Here is a 23,387-nt window from a genome sequence, read left to right as displayed (position 1 = left end):
CTGCTGACAGCACTGCAATTACGGACACACTGGCCCAAATAGGAAATGCCATGTGTATTTTCCATTGCTAATTAGGGCTGCTTGGTGAGGCAGGAGGGGAGAGAAAAATGAGCATTTCCATGGGAACTTTTTTGACCACTTCATTTTAGGATCATTGCATGAGTATCGGTTCTTCTCTTCTGTACCCCAGCCCCAACAGAGCGATAACATCATGCCAGGAGGAGGGGCTGCCTGAAGGTGAATGGCAGCAAGTAGAGAAGCAGGGAGGGGAGACACCCTGCTCAGTGCTTGGGCTTTGTCACTCAAGGCCTTTGCCCCGCGTCTCCATCCCTGTCACAGCTTCAAAGCGACTCAGGGGTTGGCCGACCTGCCGAGCATGGTTGTGGCGGATCCCAGCTGCATGGAGCAGCATAAAGGCAGCAGAGCCTTTTCCCACAAAAAAAATAAATGTCTACACTTGCAGTGATTTTCAACCCAAGGACCTTTGCCTACGAATTGTCTCAGCTTCCTTGCCACCTCCATTGCCTATCAACAAATCAACTTGGTTTTTCTTTCACAGATCATTATGTTTCCCACTTCTTCCTTTGGCACAAGGGAAAAAACAGTCACAGAGGCTCCCCAAGCTGAGCTGGAGACATGGCTGTAGCCATACCTACAAGCAAGGGAAATGCCGCTTGTTTTCACTTGCTACCCAAAGCATAACAGCCCATTACACAAAATCGGCAGCAAAGCTCCCCCCCCCTTTAAAAAGAAAAAAAAAAAAACAAACCAAAAACTTATGTAACGCCACAACTAATCTTTGCTAATCTTAAGCAAGGCATTTAGATCCGGGGAATAAGCCTATTCTTCTCGCCTCCCCCCACCCAGACTATCTGTGCAATGAAAAGGGAAACAAACAGAAGCAAAGTTCACAGCCTTGTGAATATTCCTTTTTCACAAGAGCGAAGTGGCAACATTTCCTGAGTCTGCTCCGAAGTAAACCCTCCTGCCCTGCCACTTCCCATGCACAGCAACCAAGGACCTTAAGAGAAAAGCTGCTTTTGGACCGATTATCACTCGCTCTTAGCTAAAGCATGGAAATCTCTACTCTCGCTATGTACCATTGCCTTGCTTTTGTCTGGTATTTTTTTGTCAACTATTCAATCTCGCGTGTAAGAGCAGAAGAGAGGCCATCTGAAGTGTTCCTTTATGGTCGGCAGTGGAAATATTTGACAATCCTCAATCTGGTAAGAAAATTGTGTTGTACAGTGATACCAATATGTCTATTTGTTTGTCTACCATCTGTGCCTCAAGACATATGCAGCTGGTATATTTGCTGCTGTTAAACTGCTTCCTTTAATGGTTTATACCCCAAAGGAAACTAAGTAGGGATCCATGCTTGTCCTGTGAAATGTATTCACAGGTTTTATGCAGAAATAATATTGGCTGGCAAGTTACTTGGCTTTCAGAAAGTACTCCAAAGCTAGCTGTTTCCTTCTAAAAGAGACATGCTATCAGCGAGGAGCGGGACAGAAAGGTAGGTTATGTCCAGCCAGGACACATGCAAGTTTCATGGATATTATCTAACCCTTAATTCAATACACATTATAATGCTCCTCAGAGTTTTGCTTCAATTTTTTAATAGGCTTTTATGTCCTGTAAATTACAGAAAAGGTAAAACAAAGCATAGCACGATGCTAATTTAGCCATTCAGAGTACATGCTTAGATTGACAGTCAGTTGAGAGCACAAGGGAAATAAATTCCAGCCTGCGGAGAGAGGTGCTTGTGACATTATTACATGTGTTTTAACAGTGCTATGAACTGCTTGCTGCATTTCCGAAAAGTACACAGAAAAACGTAGACTGTAAATGTGTTCTGGTTTTCATAATATGTTAACATTTCACAAGGTAGAAATAAAAATGAAAGCACATGAGATACCCTGGGGAAGAAGGCTTGTTCGCAGTCTAAGTGGTTCATCAGCGGCTCATGGAAGTGGTGGCAGTGGGGTAGAACGACTGGCCGTGTGGAGAGGGTTCCTGCAAGGGACAAATTTCAGGGACACTTGCCAATCTGGAGGATGACTGCAGGGACCTCCGTAGCCTTTCATCCATTCTGTGTGACCATCAGAGTTAAATAGTAGAGGGAGGTCTGGCCTGGGGTATGTTCGTCTCTACTTTTACACTTCAGAAGAAGACACCCCATGGTGGAGTTCAATGGAAGCCTAAAGGCTCCAGAGTTCCAAGTGGGGTGTTTGGACACCCGCAGGGAGCTGGGAAATTTGGGTCCCTTCCACCTCAACCATTCAGTGACTTGGTGAAATATTCGCAACCAAGAAGTCATGAATGGCACATGAGGTGGCCACAACAGCCTGGGCTTCAGGGAGCCACAGTGCCCTTCTCAGTGGCCAAGCTAGCTGTGGAAGGCTAAGGGCATATATATCGCTGCAGTCAGGATGGCATATGTATGGTTTCTTGCTATGTTGTCTTTGTATCAGTATATCTAGGCTTTTTGTCATGTTTTAAAAATTATTTTTCTCAAATGCCAGTAATCAAATGGTCAGGATTCAACAACCTTAAGGATATTCGCTTTGTCGTGCTGGGACATATGTCAGTAGACTAAAACACTACCAGCCAAGTCCTAGGCTAAGGACTATGTGTCCAGCTCCTCTGTTTTTTGGGGGAAAGCTGTCCCCAATAAAGTATCAGCCACACTTTCAGGTAAAACAGCGTCTCTACGCCCCATCCCCTGGCACCATTATAATGAGATCTGTCACCCAGTATATGACACAGCTCTAAAGCATGATATCAAGAGGAAAAGGAAGTAACTCATCTCCCAGTATTTTGGGATGCAGAAATACTCATTGGAATTATCATCCAGATTCCCCAAGTGACCAGCAGTGTATGATCAGGGAAAGGCTGCACAAGACAAGAGCGTGTGTAAGTGTAAAATGAACTTTCCATGGCTCTACCCTCACACTGGCATACTGACTTACCCAGCCGGAAAATAAATCCAGACCAAGGTAGCTAATACCTGTTCAAAGCCTTCCCTTCATTTACCTAAAGGAAAACCATACCTGTTTATACTTCTGATACCTTCCCTATCATGTGGCAATGAGTACCACAAGGCAAGCATGCCTTATGTGAAAGAACAGTTCATTTAGTTGGCATAAACCGGCTTCCTGACAACTGAATTGGATGCCTCTTTACTTCTGTGTTATAATTTTATCATCTACCCCTGTTCACTTTTTCCTTTGCCACTCATTAGAGACCTCTACCAGATTTTCCCCTCGGTTATTCTTTTCTGCAAGCTGGAAGTCCATCCTTTTTCATCTCTTTTCACAAAGGGCTGCTTCCTTCATTAAAGCATCCTTGTCGCCCTGTGCAGTAGCTTTTCTAGTTTCAGAAAGGGGTAAGTAGGGCAGGCTGCACTGGTTGAGCTATGAGCATAGCATGGATTTATACAGTGGTCTAGAGGTGTTTTCTTGTTTGTTTTTTATTTCTTCTTAACAATTCTTAACTCTCTATTTGTCCTTTTTGATTACTGGTGAGCAAGGAGCCAGCAATTTGAGAGAGCTATCCACAGCGAGTCCAGCATTTTTCCTGGGTGGTGATAGTTAATTTAGAACCCACTGTTGAAAAATATATAATTGAAATTGCTTTTTTCCTGAAATGCATTACATCGCGTTTACCAACACTGATTTTCGCCTGCTGTTTGATCTCTCACGCATTCAGCATCCTGAGATTCTTTGGTAATTTTGCAGCCAGGCTTCACTTTGACAGGAAAAAAAAAAAAAAGAAAGAAAAAAAAAGATTTACAAAGCTTTACCACCTCAGTGTTTGCTCCCTTCCCCAGCTCATTTACGGATCTGCTGAACAGCTCAGGTCTCATTAAATCTCTGTGAATGGGGGCCCTTGCTCCACTTCTCCAGTCCTTTGTCTCCCATCTTTTAACCACTTATTGATCCAATTCTGATGCTAAAATGGAGCTGTCAGCCAACAAGGAGGTGGTTTGGGCTGAAGATATTGCCTATCTCTCACACAGAAAATGCGGCAATGGGGCAGAGTATGCAAAATTACTCCTTCATGGCTGGTAGTCCTTTTTCTACGGAGATGTGGGTTTTTTCAACAAAGGATTGCCAAGAAGGGGAAGAGGCCCAAGGAAAGAAATGACCTCATCCTCCCCTTCTCCCGTTGATCTGGACAGTGTTTCTTGGCATCTCCAGGTGGGAAACGTTTCCTGAGCCTCTGTATAAAAGAGGAAGAGGGTGAGAAAACAATATGGCCCACAGGGCCACAGAGCTCCCTGTGAGCTCCACAGGACCATCCCATGGTTTGGATTTAACAGCTCCCTGTTGCTGCTGAGGGATGTCAAGGAACAAGAGGTGGCTGTCAACCACAGACACCCATCACGTGCACACCCGATGCATTACATTTCTGTGCCTTTGGAAGCAGTCCCAGGAAACACCTCAGGGTGCTGGGTGGTGCAGTCCTGGGGAAGAAGAGCAGGCAAAAGCTTCTCACTGGGCTGTGCTGGTTCAGTGGGGCCGCCGTGCTGGACAGGGCTGAGCCATGCCTTGGAGGCTTCCCTAGAGCCAGGCACACAGAGTGCTTGTACAGCTCTTCTGCCTGTCTCCTGCCAGACTGCGATTGCCTGGCTCTGGCACTGGCTGGCTGAATTGCTTGGAAATTTTCCTCAAAAGATTCCTCTTAGCTGTTTGGAATTGCATTTAAAAATTTTCTTCTGTAGAAAGGTGCTGTGGCTGTCTTGCCCTGATCCAAAATGGAAATACTGGGAAACATGACGTTTTCTGGGGATGGAAATGCAGCTTGACTCCTAGCTCTGCTGGAGGGATGCTGGAATAATTTCTTCTAGGTATGACCCTCTTTTAGCACCTCATTCAATTCCTTGCTAGTCATGCGGCTCTCCCAAGAGAGCTACAGCTCTGACGTTACTTCAGATTCATTTATATAGTTAATGATCATAGCAATCAAGATTCAGAAAGGAAATATTTTTGTAGGGGAAGAAAAATAAGATAAGTGGGTTTTGTATCAAAGGAGTTCATTGACCGATTATTGAACAAGCAGAAATGACAGATAAAACCAGTTTTGTATCCATTTGTCTGTGACACAAAACAGTACAAGCTGATTCATTCATTGCCTGAAATATCCAGGCTCATAAAAATCTGCTCACTGCTGTAAATCTATTACTAAATCATTGCATAATGAGTACACTGCACCTTTAAAAACTATTAATTGCATTCCTGCCCCATTTTATGCCTTACACTTTTGTCTCTCGTAATTGAAATACTTTTCAGTTCTCCCGAAAGCTGTTTTTTATTTATTTCAAAATAGACCCGGTATTTAGTAGACATATTTTCCAGGTTGCTATCATGTGAATGGGTGTGTGTCTATGCTAGGTGTTGACTGTTATGTCTAATAGCCTACTCAGAATATTGGATTTATCCCCCCTTAAGGGCAGATCTTGGAGCCTGATTTATTTGTACTAGCTGGAAATTTCAGTATACACATATGACTAGATCCTATATACAAAAGTAAAACATATCAGGTTGATTAAACAGAAACACCTCTTTGATCACTGCAGCAGGTGAAAATTAAGGTTTGTCTTTGTCACTATGACTCTTGGTTTGGAAAATCGATCTGGCGAAATTAAGCATTTCTACAGGACCTAGCGCCATGGAGCTCTGCGGGGTCTAGAGAGGAAAGCAGCCTCTCTCCAACAGGGATAATTATATCCATATTCTCCTCTTTGGATTAATCATTAGCTTTCTGAATGCTTCCAGTCTTCCTTCTGTTCGTGTGGGAATACTTTAGGGGATCCTCTTTATTTACAGCCAGCGGATTTATATTCCATGAGCGGCTGCAATGGATTTGTGAGCGCCAACAGTGCTGTTTGGGAAATTCACAGGACATCTGGAATAATTTGATGTTTTCATGTCTTTTCCTCCCCCTCCCCCCAACATTTTCCAATTAGTAAAGGGCTGTGAGATTTGGATGCACCTTTCTTACAGGAACAAGCCTGGAAGAGCATGGGTTTGGAGCTCTGACTCAAGTCTACCGGCAGTGCACCCTGGCAGACTGAGCGTTACTAGGGATGGTTCTAGCCTGGTTCAGTTTGCTGGTTAAAAATTACTTGTATATTCTCCCATTGCTCCTGGAAATACGGGGTGATCACAAACTGACTGAAACCTCTTTGAACGCACTGTGACAGACAAGGGTAGACCTATGAGCAGTGCAAAAACAAGCTCCTGAGGCTGAGTTCAAACTTCTGCAGGAGTTGTTCTCCATGTTCAGCCAGAGAAATGGGTCAGGTTACACATTCAGATAAGCATTTTCCATACGGAAGATAACATTGTCCTCCCTTGCGTATGACAGAATATTTACCAGGCTGGGAATGTGGCCGTTTGGGGACTGTTTCTTTTCAGAAATGTTTGTTTTAGTTAATTTTGAAGGGGGGGAAGAAGCAGCCTATCCCTGTCCCATGATTAATGTAAGGCTGACCATGAACAAGATAATAATAGCCCCATCCTCTGGGAACCAGGCCTCTCCTTAATTGCTTTATTGGCAATTAGTCACCATGTGTCACCCAGACCATCACCACCCTCATGTTCATTTTTCATACTTTTTACACAAAGTTACCGCTGACTCTGTCAGCAGTCTGCCTCTCAGCTTCTGTTTATTACCAGGCTTTTCTTAGCTCTTCAAGGACTTGGTTTTGGTGTCCTGGTGGGCCAAGGACAGAGGCAGATGTTTGGGTTGAACATGTGCTTGGGTCTAAGTGCGCTGCACCCCAGTGTGGACTTCTCTGAACAAGACCTGTGTCTTGCAGGGCTGAATCCCTACTGACTGAAACTGTGCCTGCAGTTACAGAGGCTAATTGTGATAATGGGGAAAGAGAGAGAGAGAAAACCACATTTAAAAGAGCTGGTTTGGGTGTCTCAGAATTGAACAAAACCATATGTGGGTTCTGGTGAAGCTGCTTAGGGTTTTCTTTAATGCAAAAATGTGGCTGTTCACGCCATGCTCTTGAGAGGAAACATGAAGCTCTACAGCTGAACCGGGTGGTGCATGACCTCCAAGACCTCGTCCTGGGTGACCCTGGGCCAGCGATCCAGTCTGCGTCAGCACCTCCCTACCTCCACCGCTGTGGGCCTGCGCAGGGAGGGGGACACTGCACCAGTGGCACATGGCTGCAGTCTACTGTGGTGACCATCTGGACTGCGGAAAGGATAAGGAAGGGAGGATGTATATTTTTCCTTTGCTGGGAAGCCGCAAAATGGATGTGGATGGTTGTGGATAACTGCAAGGATACTTTGGTCCTGCGAACTATGGTCAGTTTGCTTCCTAGGAAGACTCAGTCTCTGCAAACTAAAGCTTGCATAAACCCTTGTTTGACAACGGGCATGGTGAACTCATAGCCCCCCTCCTTCCCTCAGATATTTTGATAATAAAGGAATTTCTGATGGAAAAGCATTGCACTAATTCTGTCCCCTCCCAAGCACCACCCTTCTTGGCTCCTTCGGAAACTGATGAAGTAACCAGCCACAGCTTCAGTTTGCTCTAAATAAATATCTGATTCAGAGTAAGATCATGGCAAAAGAGATCTCATCGTGAAAGCTGTAACACAGCCTCTTTCCATTTAAGCACCGCTAGCTGGTCCGGCATTTGCAGTAGGCTGGATTTCCCATATTGCATCACTCTGGGACAACCTAGCTTTAAAAAGAAGAGGTTGCCCTGGGAGTTAAGAGAACTGAACCAGACTCAGTGCTGAATGCGAGGTAGTGGAAGAAGTGTTTTTCTGCAAAGCTTTGCCTTTGTGTGTCTGACAAATCTGGTTCAGCTTGATCTGCTGTGTAGTGTTAGGAAAGAAAACAAAGTAATCAGAAAAGCAACACTGGTTTAAACCACAATATCGTGTCAATTTCAAACACAATTTGTGGAATTCTGTTTTGTCACTGTGCACTTACCTAATTCTTTACCAAATCCTCCTAGCACCCTCCCCCCAAAACCCTCATCACTTCTAAATGATTTAAAGACGGAAGCAAAACAAAACACACACCCCCCATCCAAAACGCCTTAGTTAAAAATAGTTTCAGTTATTCAGTTTTAGTTAGTGAAGGCTGGATCTCTGCTTCTAAGCACTTGAAATCCTTTCCTGAATCCATCTGAGTTCAGCAAAAATGGTTCTGGTTTTGATAACTTCTACACCTAATTCTCATGTTAGAGCGTTTTGAGTTACTTGGCACCAAGATCAATTGCACTGTGAGTCCCCGGAAAGAAATGCTTGCGTTGGCTAAGTGGTGGGAGAAGCTATCTAGCAATTGCTTTACAGGAAGTATTTCCTAGCATATTTTGTTCTCTCCTGCTTATTGAATGTAACAACTAACATAGGAAGGGTGAAGGATGTGGCTTTCAGCATGTCCTTCCACCTCTCCCATCTGAATGCCATCACACATCTCTCTTCAGTCTATTAAATGAGATACTTTTAAAGTTCTCTCCTGAACAACTTTATTTAATCAGTTTCAGTTAGTAAAAAAGATTTAGCCAACAGCTATTTCCCTTACGCGGGCTTGCAGCTCACGAACAAAACAGCTCCCTGAAGAGTAAGAACGGAGTTCATTGAGGAATGCGCTAATGAAAGCTGGATGACTTTCCCTCATTAGGTGTAATTACTTTAGGTTTTGCAGGCTGTCTTCTATGGGGTGTCCTTCCTGGCTGATGTGTTGAGACTAATTAAGAAACTGCGATGTGCTAAGTGCGTAACTTCCAGCAGAGACCTTCTTTTCAGTGTCCTGGCTTTCCCAGTGTCCACAGTAAGTAACCTCTGTATGTAAAAATAATGTTTGCATAAATGATTAGGGCCGTATAGCATAACATGCACATGTATAAAATAGATAAGAACTGTAGGCTTTCTTTACCAACTGAAAATGGATTTGGACTGTTTAGAAGAAGAAACAGTGCTGAGCCTGTCATGGTTGAATGCAAAGTCTCTTGCTCAAACTTTAGGGTTGCTGTCCCTGAGCAAACACAGATTGACCCCAAAGGGTGAATGAGGTGTAACCTTTCTGTTAATCTCACAGTCCAAATAGCTGTGGATTTATCGACTTAGGTAATTTCTCTGAAGGGCAGCGCGGGCCAGGAGGATATGAGAGGGTACCAAAGAGGCAGCGGCGAAATCTCACATCTGCTTCTCTGACTCCAGCATGGCTTTAAATAAGCACCGGAGAGAAACTGATTCATAGGACAATAATTATAGTCACAGCCTACATCAGATCCACCACGGATCACCTACTCCCACACAGATAATGCTGTTTAATGGAATTCTGTTTATCTGGTGCTGTGGGTTCAACAGGAACCGATGGGTTACTTATACATGTAGGTACCGCTCTGTGCGTGTGATGCCTGCAGCCACTTCTGAATCTCAAAGGGCTGAGAAGCTCTGCTTAAATCTGGTCCACAGCAGCTCAGCCAGCTGGCTCACTAAAAAAGTCCTGCCAGGGATGGAGACAGAGAGACTGGCTAATTATCTTCCCTGCACAGCAGGATTCACGATGCTGCTGTCATATCCCCTCCAGGCACCCCCACCGTGCCTGCAGGACAGGGTAGTCTCATTCTTCCAGCATCTCACACCTCTGATTTCCAATCCCAAGCACAAAGTGTTCTCAAATACAAAGCCAGGCCAAAAAAGTGCAAATCAGCTTCCAGGTATCAGTAACCCATGTCAGGGTTCATTTCCTCCAGTTAAGTTCTCCCACTGTAAATCTTCCTATATTGGGAAAAGAATGGGTACCCTCAGTGCAGCTTGCACCTGCAGTTTGGGAACTAGGCATATGAATTGTGAAGATAAGGGTAAGTTTTATGTGAACTGTCTTACCAAGATCTGGTTTTACTTTGTTACTGATTAGAACAAATGCTGTGGCTTCACAGCCAAACCCTCAAGAAGAACTTCTGGACCATCAAAAGATCCCATTTGCAAAGAAAAAAAAAAAAAAAAGAAAAAAAAGTTGTTTAAAGCTAATCTAGTATTTCACAGAAAATGTCAGTGTTGGCAGTTCATAAAGGAGGCTTTTCTCACAGTATCAGAATAGAGCACTGTACATCAGAGAGTAAATTCTTTATGTTGTAGCATGGGAGATACATGAGTTTATCTGGCAATATCACCATTTTTCATGTAGGAGATGTTTTGCCTTCTCAGAACTGAAAGCACTAGCCAAATCCTATCACAATTATGTTTGTCTTTCATTTTGAAATTTCTTTCATTTTGTATTTTGGTTCCAGTTTGTTTCTGTATCTTTTTGGACACTGTATACCTACAATCGAGAGCTGGTTTACCCCAAAAGCCTTGACGGAGTCATCCCGCTCTGGTTAAATCACGCTATGGTGAGTAAGAAACAACATTGCCTCTTGCAGAGAAGAGAGACTTTGCAATGCGTGTCCTGCTGTTGCACTGTGTCGCTTTCCAGAAGAGTTTCACGGCTTCTTCTTTCTCACCTCCTCCTTCCTACTTATCTGAATCTGATGTTGAGTTGTATGCAGCAAACAGATGCGTGTGCTTGAAGTCGCCTCAAGAAGCCTTTCAGCACACAAGGAATGTCAGTGAATTGGTGCTTGTCAAACCTCTGAAGTCAATGAAATGATGTGTAGTCATAAGGAAAAAAAGAAATCTTGGTTATTGGAGCTCAAAAAATAAATTGTTTCTGCAAAAAGAAGTCTATGAGATACAAAATGGATGGGAGTATAACAAAGCAGTTCTTAATTTTTAAAAAAGGTAAAAGAAGCAAAGAGCATCTGACAGCTCTACAGCTAATAAGCTAATGTGTGCACGGCTTTGACTAGCTGAATTGCAATGATTGTTTACAGATTTTTCTATAAATACTTTCCAGATTTCTCCTTCATTTGCTCTGGCTGTTTTTATGATGTGTTGAATAATCACATATTTCTCATCAGTCAAGTGTAAGGAGGCTGACAGTAACATGGAAACCGTGGGTGGATTGTAAGGTCAGAGAGGCCTCGTGGGGCTACAGGGAAGGGGGAGAGAAGGGAGAGGTTCAGCGCTAGACTGAATCAGAGAAGCCAAAAAGTATGAAATAATTGCATAGAAGACTCATTTCTCTCCAGACTTCATTTCTTAAGCACAATGCTTTGCAACCCACCGCAGCAGTTCCCGATGCGTGTCGAAGGTACGTGCGGGAAGCTTCAGGGTTTCTGGCTGAGGACACTTGCTAAAGGTTTTGAGCAGCCACTTGATTTAGACAGGCGTATGCAGATACGTGTGCCTGGAATTCAAACACGCATAGGCATGGCCGCATTACTGATATCCGAGTGACGAACTGCAGCCATCGTGCACGTTTAATCTTATCACCTGCTTGCTACCCACCAATTCATCTCCAACAGGGCCTTTACGTGGTTGTCCAAATATCTGCACAGATGCAAATGGGCACCACTCTCTCTCAAAACCATCGTCCACCAAGAAGAAAGATTCCTTGTGTCCTCAGCGTCACACTGGCTCCAGGTCTGGGATTTGGTATGGGCGACTCGTCAGAGTTTAAAATCTTTGTGGTAGTCGAGTTGCTGGGGAAGGGGAGGGCACAGGGTGGAGCTGAGAAGAGATGGGCTTTGCTGCTTGTTTTAATCCCGGCACACAGCTGAGAATTTGCCCTTTCCATTTCCACATTTGTTTATGACATGGGAAGGTTGAGAGGTGCTAGAGCGTACATTTTTCTTTCATGTGCAAGAACTCTTTGCAGCAATCCCTGTATTAACTTCTTTCTTACCCTTCCTACATCTACATTTCATAATAGAGTCATCCTGACAACAACAAAAAGCTTTTCCATTTTGGAAATGTCAAAAACAGGTGTTAAAAAAGGAAAACAATTCTTCCTCAAAATTATTTTGACGAGACAGAAACTTCACATAAAGCAAAGCTCTATCACAACCTAGTATTTTATTTCTAAAGCTCTTACTACACTGCAGACATCTTGTGCTTGACAGTTCCTGGGTGGGAAATCTTCCTTCCAAGTGTAAAACATCTGCCACCAGCGTAGGCCGATCCCCGCTATTGACAATCCCCACATTTTGGGACACCTTCTAACAGGTGCCTTCAGGCTTAGCTGAGGTATTTCTTTCTTCCAACCCAAAATATCTGCTGGGAACACTGGGAAGATCCAGGGAGCTACTGACACTTTAAGGGACAATCTCCAAGTTCTGATTGCCTGGGTTCATTTCCTTGCACATTGCTAGACTTTATGGCTCTGAGATTACAGACGTTTCATGGCAGACTGAGGCAGCATCTAGCTGGCTTTAGTGGAAAAAGACATTGGTGTATCAGCAGTAGACATCAGTGCCATATCATTCGCAGTGGGAGTATTTTTTTTTTCACTCAGTCTATTTTAATGTTGTAAACAGGGAAAGCATATGTTGTTATGTAACTGAAGAGTGAACCTAAAAAATAATCATGCAAAAACACTTCAGGAATACCAACCTCCTTGACTTTGCAGTGATGCTGCAGCACCTTCCTTGCAAAAATGAACTAGCCATTTATTTTTCTCACATTTACTGCTGGGAAAGTCGTTGCCCACCTGATAGCCCAGAGTTGTACAGAGAGCATTACGTTTTAGGCATGTTTTTGCACTCTGAGCAGAAACATTTTCTGTTTTGCAGAAAGGATGGCTAATGCAGGAAGGAATCTTGCTAATATTTGAAGGAGGCCTAATACTCCAGACTGCCTGGGTTTCTCTCTTTGCCTTTCTACGAGTTTAACCCAAGGGCTGCGCCTCAGTTTCCACTTCTGTTTGCCTGGGATAATTATGTTTTACCATCTTTATACAAAGCTTTGAGCTTCATGGATGAAAAAAACTCCGCCCTAATTATGTCTCAAGCACACTTATTTTATTTGAACAAGACTTTCAAAGTGGAAGATGGCTTAGACAAAAGATATGCTGGCCAATTTGTCAAGTGAAATTGTTTATTTCTTTCCCAGTCATCTCTTTTCAAGCAACATCTGGATACTCTCCAGAAGGCAACTAACTGCTGGAGACAGCTTGGATTAAATCACATGCATGTATTATTCAACTTAATGGCAGTATAGGGGAACACTACATTTCGAAGGGGCTGACAGTATTGAACGCTAAACAAAGAGGGGCAACAGTGGGTCAGAACAGATCACTCAAAAACATTTTAATCTATAACAAAAGAAAAGATACGCATCAACATTGACCAGATGTGTTCACAAAAATGGTAATGGTACAACTGCCTTTTTGTAAAGGAGGTTTATATTTTCAGCCTGTAAGGCACAGTTGTTGTAAAATGCAAGTGTTCTTGTAAAAACCACAGTTCTCTTTATTTTCAGGTTGCAGCTAAGTTTAGTTTAGCCATCTCTTTTCCTAGTTTATTCTGTAGCTGTGTTACCCTCTCACCTTGACAAAAATCAGCATTCTAGTGTCCTGGGCACTTTACTGACACCTAGTTATGAACTGTGCATGGTCTGAAGGCCTTGTAAGATAAGTAACTAAAGAATAAAAAAGGAGGGGTGGTAAATGGAGGCACAAAAGAAAAATTACTTACCTGGCAGTCTTTCAGCAAAGATGACAACAGACCCCACATGGCCTGAGCCTCTCAAGCTCCTTTGCGCTTTGCCCCGATGTAGCTAAGCAGTATCTGAATGTAAAAAGAAAATACAAGGGAGTGAAAGAACAACCTGGGTGCATACAATTAATTTTCCCCTCCCTGAAGCAAGCTGCCAATGACCTGACAGTAAGAATACCAGCAAGACTTGCCATGTCCCCTCTCACCTTGGAGCTTCTTGGTATCTGCAAGCTGCTTGGGTTCTGCCTGCCTAGCTAAACCATTACCTTCCCTAGTGTGGCCACAACTACATCAACAGAAATGTTATTTTGGATCAGTATGATTTACTTCCATCTGGAAAAGAAAACAAGTTATATGAATACAAATTACTCTTACTTTTATGTGAGGGCATCTACATGAAGGATTATATCTTCCTACAGCTATTTTAGGAAGCTGCTGCAACACTAACCAACCAAGGGGGTGCCAAATCAGTACGTGGAGCAGAACCCGCTTGTCCATGCCACTCTAACTGGACTCCTGCTCCAGATGTGTTCACAAGAACCACCTCAGGTTCACCTTTGACCATCTTAAACGATTCTCCTTGCAATTGGTATTTAATGCTTAATAATTCTTGCATATTTACACAAAAGAGAAACATTTCCATTTGTTTGCATTTCACAGTATCTCAATTTTAAGCTGTCTGACAACTATGGACATTTATAGGCTTCCAATTACATTCAGCTTTTGGCAGAGAAGAAGAATGTGCGTGTGAGGGATATGGCGCATGAAATTAATCACCCCACACATGTAAGAGCAAAGATGCTTAGCTTTTCCCAGCAGTACATGGGGTTTGTTGTTTCTTTTTTTTAAAAGTTTCATTTTTGTTGACATAAGCCCATTTCCTCCGGGAGAAAGTATGTGTTTCACAGACCAATGTTATGGCAGGGAATCCTCCCTGGCTGCTGTTACCCCGGCGTGCACAGGTGCAGGCTCCATCACCCACCCCATGAAGGAACAGCTGGAGACAACTATTCCACAGCAAAGGATGTGTCACTTCAGTCTCATGTCAGCTTCCAGCTGCAGTGCAACATCCGTTTCTTAGACTACATATCTAATGTCAGGGAGAAATGCAATTAAAATTCTGGCATTGACACAGAGGCAAAACATTTGCTAGTAAGCAACAGGATATTCAGCCAGGGCCTTATTTCCAAAAATGCATGTGTGCATGCAGGAAATGTTATCTCTGAAGCTCTTTTACCTTTGATCATAGAATTGGTCTGATGTTTCATTCATTTTTCACAATAACGCTCCCAAACTACCTACATGTCTCAGAAAAAGCAGAAAAAAAAAGTTAGATTTCAGATGAGCATGAGCAGACCTGGAAAGGGCAGAAACAGAGAGTAGCTGACAGTTCAGAGAGGAGTGCTGCTGGAGTTAAATTGAGCAAGAGCTTCCTGACTAATTTGTCACCACACCTGCTCAGTAACAGGACTCCTTGTGCCTCCTGCTCTATCCGTAAAATAAATCTGTGGTTCCCTGAAAGTGCGCTGGTGGCTGAGAATATAAAAGACAGGTAGTAACTCCAAGGGAGAATTATTTCTTTAACTAAATATGGCAATGTACTAGTTAAAGAAATAAAAAGAAAAGTAATGCTTAAGCTCCTCCCACCCTGAAAAATAGAGGTTGAGAGAGGAAGAAAAATGTGTAAGGACAGATTACAATAGAAAATTTTAAAGCAGGCATTTGAATGAAGTCAGTATCATAGCAAAATAAATCAAAAGAGGGAATTTGTTCCAAAATGAAGCCAAGAAAGGAGAGAGCATACAGACATTCAGAAAATTACGAGGAGTATAAAACTAAATAGAGGTTATGGTGACAGGAAGCCATTTAGTTTTATTACGCTCAGATAACACAGGCTGTAATTGTTTATGAAAGCATCCAACCCATGGAAATTTCCGTAGACAAGAGGACATTTCCCAATAAAGAGCTGAATAACTGAGTAAACACCTCAAGGGTCAACCAATGAACACTGGCTTCATGAGCCTCATAAGACACCACCGAAGTGGGTTTTTACTTTTTCTTTGCAGTAACATACCGATGGAGAAGGTACAAGCATGACTATCAGCCATGAGTGGCTGTCAGCACACAAGCTCTGCAGGGAATTTGTCTGAGAGGAGAAACACGGGCAGTTTTTCAAAAGCACTTGGTGTCCAACTGTGCCCAGTGGAGTTTAGCTTGGCCAATGGTAACTGTTTCTGAAAATTCCCCCGCTAAAGTCTCACATGTTAATGGAAAGCAGACACATAGATGCAGATGAATTAGAAACAAACAGCTTTGGTCAACTGAGGCATCATTTCCTTCACTCTGGAGTCAAACAGGGTCAAACCGAGTCAAACTGCGATGCACACGTTAGCCATACAAGTGATCTCAGTAGCTCTGGGGAGATTATTCATGGGCTTAAAACTCAGCCTAGGCTGGAGACTGCAGCTGAACACAAACTCTACCCAACCCTGTCTTCTCAGCCCCAGGAAACTTGCTTTTACTTATATTCTTAACAGCAAACAAGGATTTAACATTGAATAAATACACAAATCACTCAAAATATGGGAAGTAAAAATTCCATATGGCTTTACCAAACAGTGGAAATAATATCCAGAGAGGACTATTCACCTCAGTTTAAACTCATGAACCTGAAACGTATCCTGGGAAACATACAACATAGGCTAGGAAACAAAAAAATAAAGAAGCAGGAGAATTTTATAATTTCATTCTTCTCCACAGGAGATGAGTCGACATGCCAACATTTCAGATAAAGTTCAGCATACGTTTAAGAAACTTTCTTCTCCCTCTATTCATATGCCAGAATTTATGAGCAACAAAAAGAATTTTGCAATTTCACAACTTGTTCAGATTCACCTGAGTTTGTCAGGAAAAAAGCAAAGAAATAAACCCAAGTTACAAGTCACAGTAAGTGCCAAAAAGAGCCAGAGAGAATGTTAAAATCACATGTTTGGCATCAGAATTCAGATTATAAGTGTGATTAACTAAATGTCTCTGATAATTTTGAAAGTCCCATGACTTTTATCTTTCCACTGTACAAATAAATCTTTTTTAAAAAGACATTTAAAATACTTCTGTCCTTACAAAATTTGTAAGCCAAAAGCATTCCTCAACAAACAGAGGTTACTAGACAAGTAAATATGTTAATATTTCAAAGAACATAAAAATAAGTACTGACAGGATTCCTGCCAAGAGACGAAAAAAGCTCTCCGATTCAGTTCGTTCCACTGATAGCCTGATCAGTGCACACAGCTATTGTTTTAGCCTGTTTTCCTTACCTTGGAGTGAAATAGGTTTTTTCTCCCTCTGTGATAATTATTTTTGACAGTTTCACTGTTTATATGTGAAACTGAGAAACTGCTAATTGAAATAAAAAATGAGTCACTGTTTCCAGCAATTTTTGCCAATGTTTTGATCTGTGTCAATCTGAGCTTAATAAGTTTTCTTTAAAGCAAGAGGCAAAATTGTATATTTTAATTTGGCCCCATACAAATACTGCACTCTTCAGCTGTACGTCAGTTTAAGGATATAAAGCACAGCTAAATAGGGTTGAAAGTATATTTAATGACCATGCACTAGAGATCTATGGTAAAAATAACGCGAATGAGAAAATACGTCTTTTTTGTTGAGGACATGAGAAGTCTTTAAAGCCTTTCAGCAGATATGATTAACTGTGATATATGGTCTATCACTAACGATGCTGCCAAAGTCAACGTCTATCAGCTGTGAGAGGGAAATCATTTGGAAAGCCAACTGCACGTTCTAGGCAAAGGGCAGGCTTTGCACCCCGTAGCCAACTACATGTTCCTCTGGTGTCTGCTGTATAAATACGCATCTGCTCTTGTAAATATGCTCAGTTATTCGGTAGAAATTCCACCATGATTTTACTGTTAATGCCACTTGGCACTTGGTTCAGCAGAAATAACATGAAGGCACTAGTAAACTCTGGGATAGCAGAAGTGCAAGGGAAGATGTTCCCCTGTGTTTATTTGGCCTGGGGTGTATGTGCACATGAAAAGGAAGGGGGAGGAGGGAGGGGGTGGGCAGGGAGGGAAGAAGCTTTATATCTGCAAAGGGAAATTGCTAAACCAAAAAATTTTCATCCTGGACATGCATTAAGTAGCTGAGAACAATTGTAGAAATCTGTCTCAAGAAGGCATTTGCATGGCAAGTTTAAATGGCTCTACCAAAAGCATGTCTAGTTAATATATACAGTGATTTTCTCTGACTAGGAACAAGCTAATAATCTATTAATAAATACAATTGGATTAATATATGGCAAAATATTTTTTAAAAGATACAATGATTTGTACAGAAGACACAGCAGATACTTTAATAAGTCATGTGCCGGTGTCGTCACTGGACTTGGGAAGAAAGCAGCTTTCCTATGCCACTTTTTTTTTTTTTTTCCTTTTTCCTTATCAGGTAGATCCAAGAAGTTTAACAAACTGTTCACAAAACAAGAGGTGGACTGCCCCACTCCTGAATGCTTTCACTGCTCTTTGAAGTGGAAGCACCCTTCCAGGCAACGGGAAGCTTGGCTTCAAGCCCCTGAGAATCAGGCAGAGCAGAAATTTGAACCTGCCCCTTCCACTAAACTCTTGACTATTTCCAAAAGCAGCCAAATTTTCCAGCTTTGACAGTAACTTTCAAACTTCTTTTCATTTACGGGCCCTCGGGTATTTTCTCCATCGCCATAAGTGGAGAAGCCTGCCAAATAATGAGTAGTTAAGCAAATCAGCATTTTCTAAATCAACCTAGAATAAAAAGAAGATCTCCCAACTCTCTTTCACAACCACTACCAGTTTGCCACTCACCTGCAGTGCCAATGCCTGTGTTAGAGCAGTGGGCTCCCCCTCGCCACCCCCAGCTTGTTGCTCCCTGTGACTGTATCATGCTGTCCGCATGTTAGTGTGCTGCTGCAGGACACTGGACATCATCCAGAGCGGTGCTGCTTGCTCCCGTGAGGCAAATGAGAAATTGAAGAGGAGGTGCAAAGCTCGGCTTTTCTCTCCTCTTCTGCCTTTCCTGTGGGGTTCACGTACCGTAAGGAAGTGCAAAGATGTATGAACTGAGAAAGAGAAGACGTTGGCTAAGCGAGTGGAGATGTTGGTGGCCTTAGTCATGATACCTTGCTCCCGTCAGAAGCAGAAAGCCCCCATTTCTCCATGCTTTCATCCTCTGCTTCTTGATGTGTGCACTTGCTCTGGCTCTGCCCTTGGTAGCTAGTTCAGGGCAGAACTGATGCTGGGTCAGAGATGCCCAGAGGGTGCTTGGCAGTCACTCAACTTGTCTAGCTTCTCCTGTAAAGGGCTTGCCCAGCTCCCCTAGATGGTCATTTCCCTGCTTGCGCTTGCTACGTATTTCCCGGTATAAAGCTACATCTCTCTTGAGAAAAAAAACAAGCCAGATGCCCTTGGTCCTACTCACAATGGACATGGAGAACTTGCCCATCGCAGTCATCACTGTATCAACCTCTCAAGCCTTTGAAATTTCTTTCATCTTCCTTTTCTCTCCAGATGCAACAACGCATTCAGTCCTGATTTCTACGCCTATCTTCGAACAGCTTTTGGGTACCCTAAATCAGAGACAGAGTGCCAGCCAAAACCTCATCAATTCAAGTGGAACAGCATAGTGACTTCCCAGGTCTTTCTTAACACTATATCCCTGTTAATACCATCCCAGAACGCCACATGCTTTTTCTGTTAAAGCAGCATCATACTGCTGACTTGTACTTATTTAACATTCACTCTGAGAACAAAAAGCTGCAAACTAAGGGAATAAGTATATAAAATAACCCCCACTTAAAAACGGTTCACTTCAACAAAGGGTTATTTCACCAGGTCACTCCTACTAAATCCCTCTTAGGACAGCAATAATACAGCTGGAACAACAAGCCTACAGTTGTTAAAAGTGTTTAAATGAATTAAAGGACTGGAAAGGACATTTGTGTATCCCAAAGGAATTTTGTAGCCCACTGGATGTCAGATGAAAACCAGGACTTTATATCCACTTTGCATAATGGACAAATCCATTGCAAAAGGCTAAAGCCTAAAAGCGAGGACAAAGTGCAAGATTTCCATCATTTCTGTCTTGCATGGGCATTTTGGTTTTATTCAAAGACAAACTGTTGACCACCTATGGAAAATAAACCTTTTTTTTAATCATTCTAAAAGCAGCTTAACACATAGATTTCTGACTAAATACAGTTACAAGGATTATATATGAAAACTGTGTGCATTGAAGACATTTTTCTGGTTAAATGAATCCAGGAATCACTTGTACTTATACGAGACCTCTGCTATCAACCAAGGGGGTTGTAGAGCTGAAGACTGTCTTTGTGAAACAGAGCAGAGACAAAATCTCAGTGCCAGTGAGTGAGAGGAACTGGAACATCAAATAAATCCTTTCCATCTCTTTTCTTTGAAAAATGATAACTGAGACGGAAGGGTTATTTGGTAGTGGGACAGCCAGGTATGACTGGCAGCTCCTGGGGTGCACTGGGCGGCCTGAGGGAGGATGTGCAGCTTCCAGTGAGCTGTCACTTGGCAGCAGCAGATAAAAATGGATGTCCGCCTCTTAAATAAATAGGTAAAGAATGTTTTCATGGATGCTGTTTGTAGCTGAACGTGTTTTTAAAGAATTTCACATGTATTTGTGGCAACTAATACTATAAATATACAGCAATAAAACTTTGACACCACGCTACTATATCAGACACTCAGCACAGCTTCTGACAAATATGTACACTGAAGGTACTAGAACCACTTCCTTGGGACAAGAGGAAACTTTATACCATACACCCAGCAGGTTGTGCCTCTAGGATAAACAAAAAAATCATTAGTGTGGTGTTTTTTTCTGTTTAAAAGTCTATCTATCTTTTCTCTGCTGCCCTTCCGCCTTCCCTCTCCTCATCTACCCATGAAGCTATTTGCTTAATTAATAGGAATTTAACCAACTAGTCAGCTACAGTTGTTGCTATAGTTTTCTTCTGTTGCATCTCATTGACTGCTTTTGCTGTGTTGTTCCCCAGCGCTGTTTAGGGCTTCTGTCCTTAGGTATTGCAACACAAAACAGTTATCTTGCACAAGGAATACTACAAAACTTTTAGTGGGGAAAAATCACCCCTAGAAATTATTTTCTCAAGTTGCCACATATCACCCAAGAAGTTGAGGCCTTAGCAGCCCAAGAGCCCCATATTGTCCATTTAACATCTGAGTCCAGAAGGATTTCTGCTGTGCTCCCATCTTTCCCACTGTGAGGGGCACCCCTCCTGGAGGCAGCTCCCCACCACAAAACAGTCAGTGCCACCAAGCTGTCTGCCCTGTGCTGAAAATCCTCCATGCTCATTTATCATCATAAAAGTGCTTGAAACTGAAGCCTCTTAACACAATTCAAACTCCTTGACAAAAGAAGGGAGAAGGAAAAAAGACCTTCTCCAGCCAGCTAACTCTTGCTAACTAACTCTTGCTTACTAACCCTTGGTTAAGCTTGTTTGAAGTTCCTTCATCAGCTTGAATCGCAGCTAACTTAAGTCCTCTGTATGATTACCACCATGTTGTCCAGTTTACAAAGAGAAGCACAACACACTGCAGTTGCACTGGAGTAAATAAGAAATGACAATACATAAAATACAATAATGACTTGAAGAGAACATGAAGGCAATTCAGCAATTGCTTAATGAGTTCAGAGAAGAGGCTTTTGACATTGTCAAGTGCACATAACAATAGACTTCAATATCTTTGGTACTCTAGTGGGAATTACCAAAAAATATATTACATTATAAAATGTAAAAGGAAAGCTCACCTATTATCAAGTAACACAGAACATTCTACAGGCAGACCTCATTACAGTACTTTCTACAGCGTACTAACAAGAAAATTTCCATGCTCGTTACCGCAGGGGTACTTCTTCACTATAAAAAAAAAATATGAAGTGTTTGCATTTGTATACAATTACATTCAGTATTGTTAAAAAATCCTTTGCCCATAGGCAGGCTCTTGACCTTTGTGATCAGCAATGACTGAAGGTGAGGCACCGCAACCGGCCAGTGATAGACTCTCTTTTCTCCTCAGCACACAGCTATATTGCCATTTGCTCTCCTGGAAATCCTTGCCACGCCGCACCGTTACCCAGCAAAGAAGAAGGGATTGATCCTATTAGGATTTGTCGCTTTTCTGTATATCAGTTGGTAAGAATTGCGTACTTTAAAATATTTTCTTCAAGTGATCTACTTTGTAAAAGAAGGCCAAACGCTGTACTTATTTAAGTTCCCTCCCAGTCACATGGGAGACAGTAGTCTGTGGAGAAGTCATTTAAACTTCAGCTGAGCCCCATGAAAACTATTTCCAGACACAGGCAGAGCAGGTTTCTTCAAACATAGTACAGGTCCTGAGACCATACATAGTATATCCCGCTCTTCTAAGGCCTCTTATAGAAAAGCAACTAAATTGCCATAAACATAACTTGGAATTATTTCTGCTGGGCTGGAGTTGTTATTTCTACCAGTACCACCAAACTGACCTCCGCTCGCTGTCTTGGTCACTGCAAAACCACCAAATCTCAAAGGTCTGGGGGTCACAGGAGCAGAAGAGGAGTAAAACTCAGTTTGGTATTTGGCAGGGACATATGGCTGGGTTTAGAAACCTGAGACAGAAAATGATACTCAGAGCCAGGTGCAAACTGATGGGTAGCAAGGAGGCATCTGCCCCACTACCACCTCCCACTCCACCGGTGGACACCGCCTACATTTCCAGCAATGTGCCACAGTTGATCTCCAGCCTGTTGGAGGGTGATCCTGAGACAATAAACTATATTTAATCAGGCCCCCCACCAGCCCATAGCCATCCACCCACCTCCTCTGTGTGTCAGGCACTCCTGGAGCTGGGTTTGCATCCGCTCCTGCTCGTTGCATCCCAGCTGCAGTGCCGGGGTCTGGAGGCACTGCCCACTCCATCTAGCTATGGGCAGCTGCCAACACTTCAAGCCACTCTGAGGATGCCTCCTAATGAGACTCAGCTCAGGAACAGGTCCATATCGTTTCAGGGTATGCTGCGGTATCACTTTCCAGAGCTCAGGAAACACCCAGGCCTTAGAGCGGAGGATACAGAACAACTGGTTAGCAGAGAGGTGACTTGTCCTCATGCAAAGATTTCCGAGAAGTCACTGGGACTATGAGGGAACCCATCCTTCCCATTCCTACCCACCAGTTCCCACTCTCAGCTAAAGACTACCTTCATCCCACCAAATGAAAATCCGGAATAGAAAATAAACTGCACAGACAAAACGTTCTTGTGACTTGAAACCCATCAGAGTGGCTGTGGAAGCAATGGACTTCACTGCTACATTACGTAAACAAGTTAGTAGACATTTACCCCAATCCAGCCCAGAGCCTAATAGGATTGTGACCATGGCTTCCTAAATTCCTTTACTATGTTCTGGTTCACTCTGTTGCTTAACGGCAGCTTTGTTTTGTTTGTGTTCTGACAGTATTTGGGTTTTACTGCCTTTGAGACCAGATGGCTCTCCAGGCAACTGTTGCAGTCATGTGTGCCGTGCTTTCCCCTACAGCCCGTATCAACTGAGCAATTTCACCCGACAGGAGATACAGCTCATGCCAGGACCCAAACCCTCATTAAAGGCTGAAGAGCAACAAATGCGTCAACACATTTGAGCCCTCCCAGTATCTTCTCTGAATTGATGTTGCAATGGTGCTGCCGGGGTCCTGAGTGGAAAGTGGTCCCTTAGAGCACTTGTCCGCTGTGTTC

General features: G+C 42.8%; 1 protein-coding gene across 2 annotated transcripts in view; it reads left to right on the top strand.

The window, feature by feature from the left end:
• Nucleotides 1–294: 294 nt before the first annotated feature.
• Nucleotides 295–23,387, top strand: part of ADTRP (androgen dependent TFPI regulating protein) — a 33,269-nt gene continuing 10,176 nt past the window's right edge. For both annotated transcript variants that reach the window (XM_064443594.1, XM_064443592.1), the window contains exons 1-4: nucleotides 295–1,226; nucleotides 8,676–8,810; nucleotides 10,276–10,377; nucleotides 21,696–21,811. In XM_064443594.1, the coding sequence (XP_064299664.1) occupies nucleotides 1,074–1,226; nucleotides 8,676–8,810; nucleotides 10,276–10,377; nucleotides 21,696–21,811 (506 nt within the window). In that variant the 5' untranslated portion in view covers nucleotides 295–1,073. The remainder of the gene's footprint in view (nucleotides 1,227–8,675; nucleotides 8,811–10,275; nucleotides 10,378–21,695; nucleotides 21,812–23,387) is intronic.

Source organism: Phalacrocorax carbo, chromosome 2 (genome assembly GCF_963921805.1).
Source record: "Phalacrocorax carbo chromosome 2, bPhaCar2.1, whole genome shotgun sequence".
NCBI classification, from domain to species: Eukaryota; Metazoa; Chordata; class Aves; order Suliformes; family Phalacrocoracidae; genus Phalacrocorax; species Phalacrocorax carbo.
The sequence above is the reverse complement of the archived record's forward strand: the minus strand, read 5'-3'. Positions and strand labels throughout refer to the sequence as shown.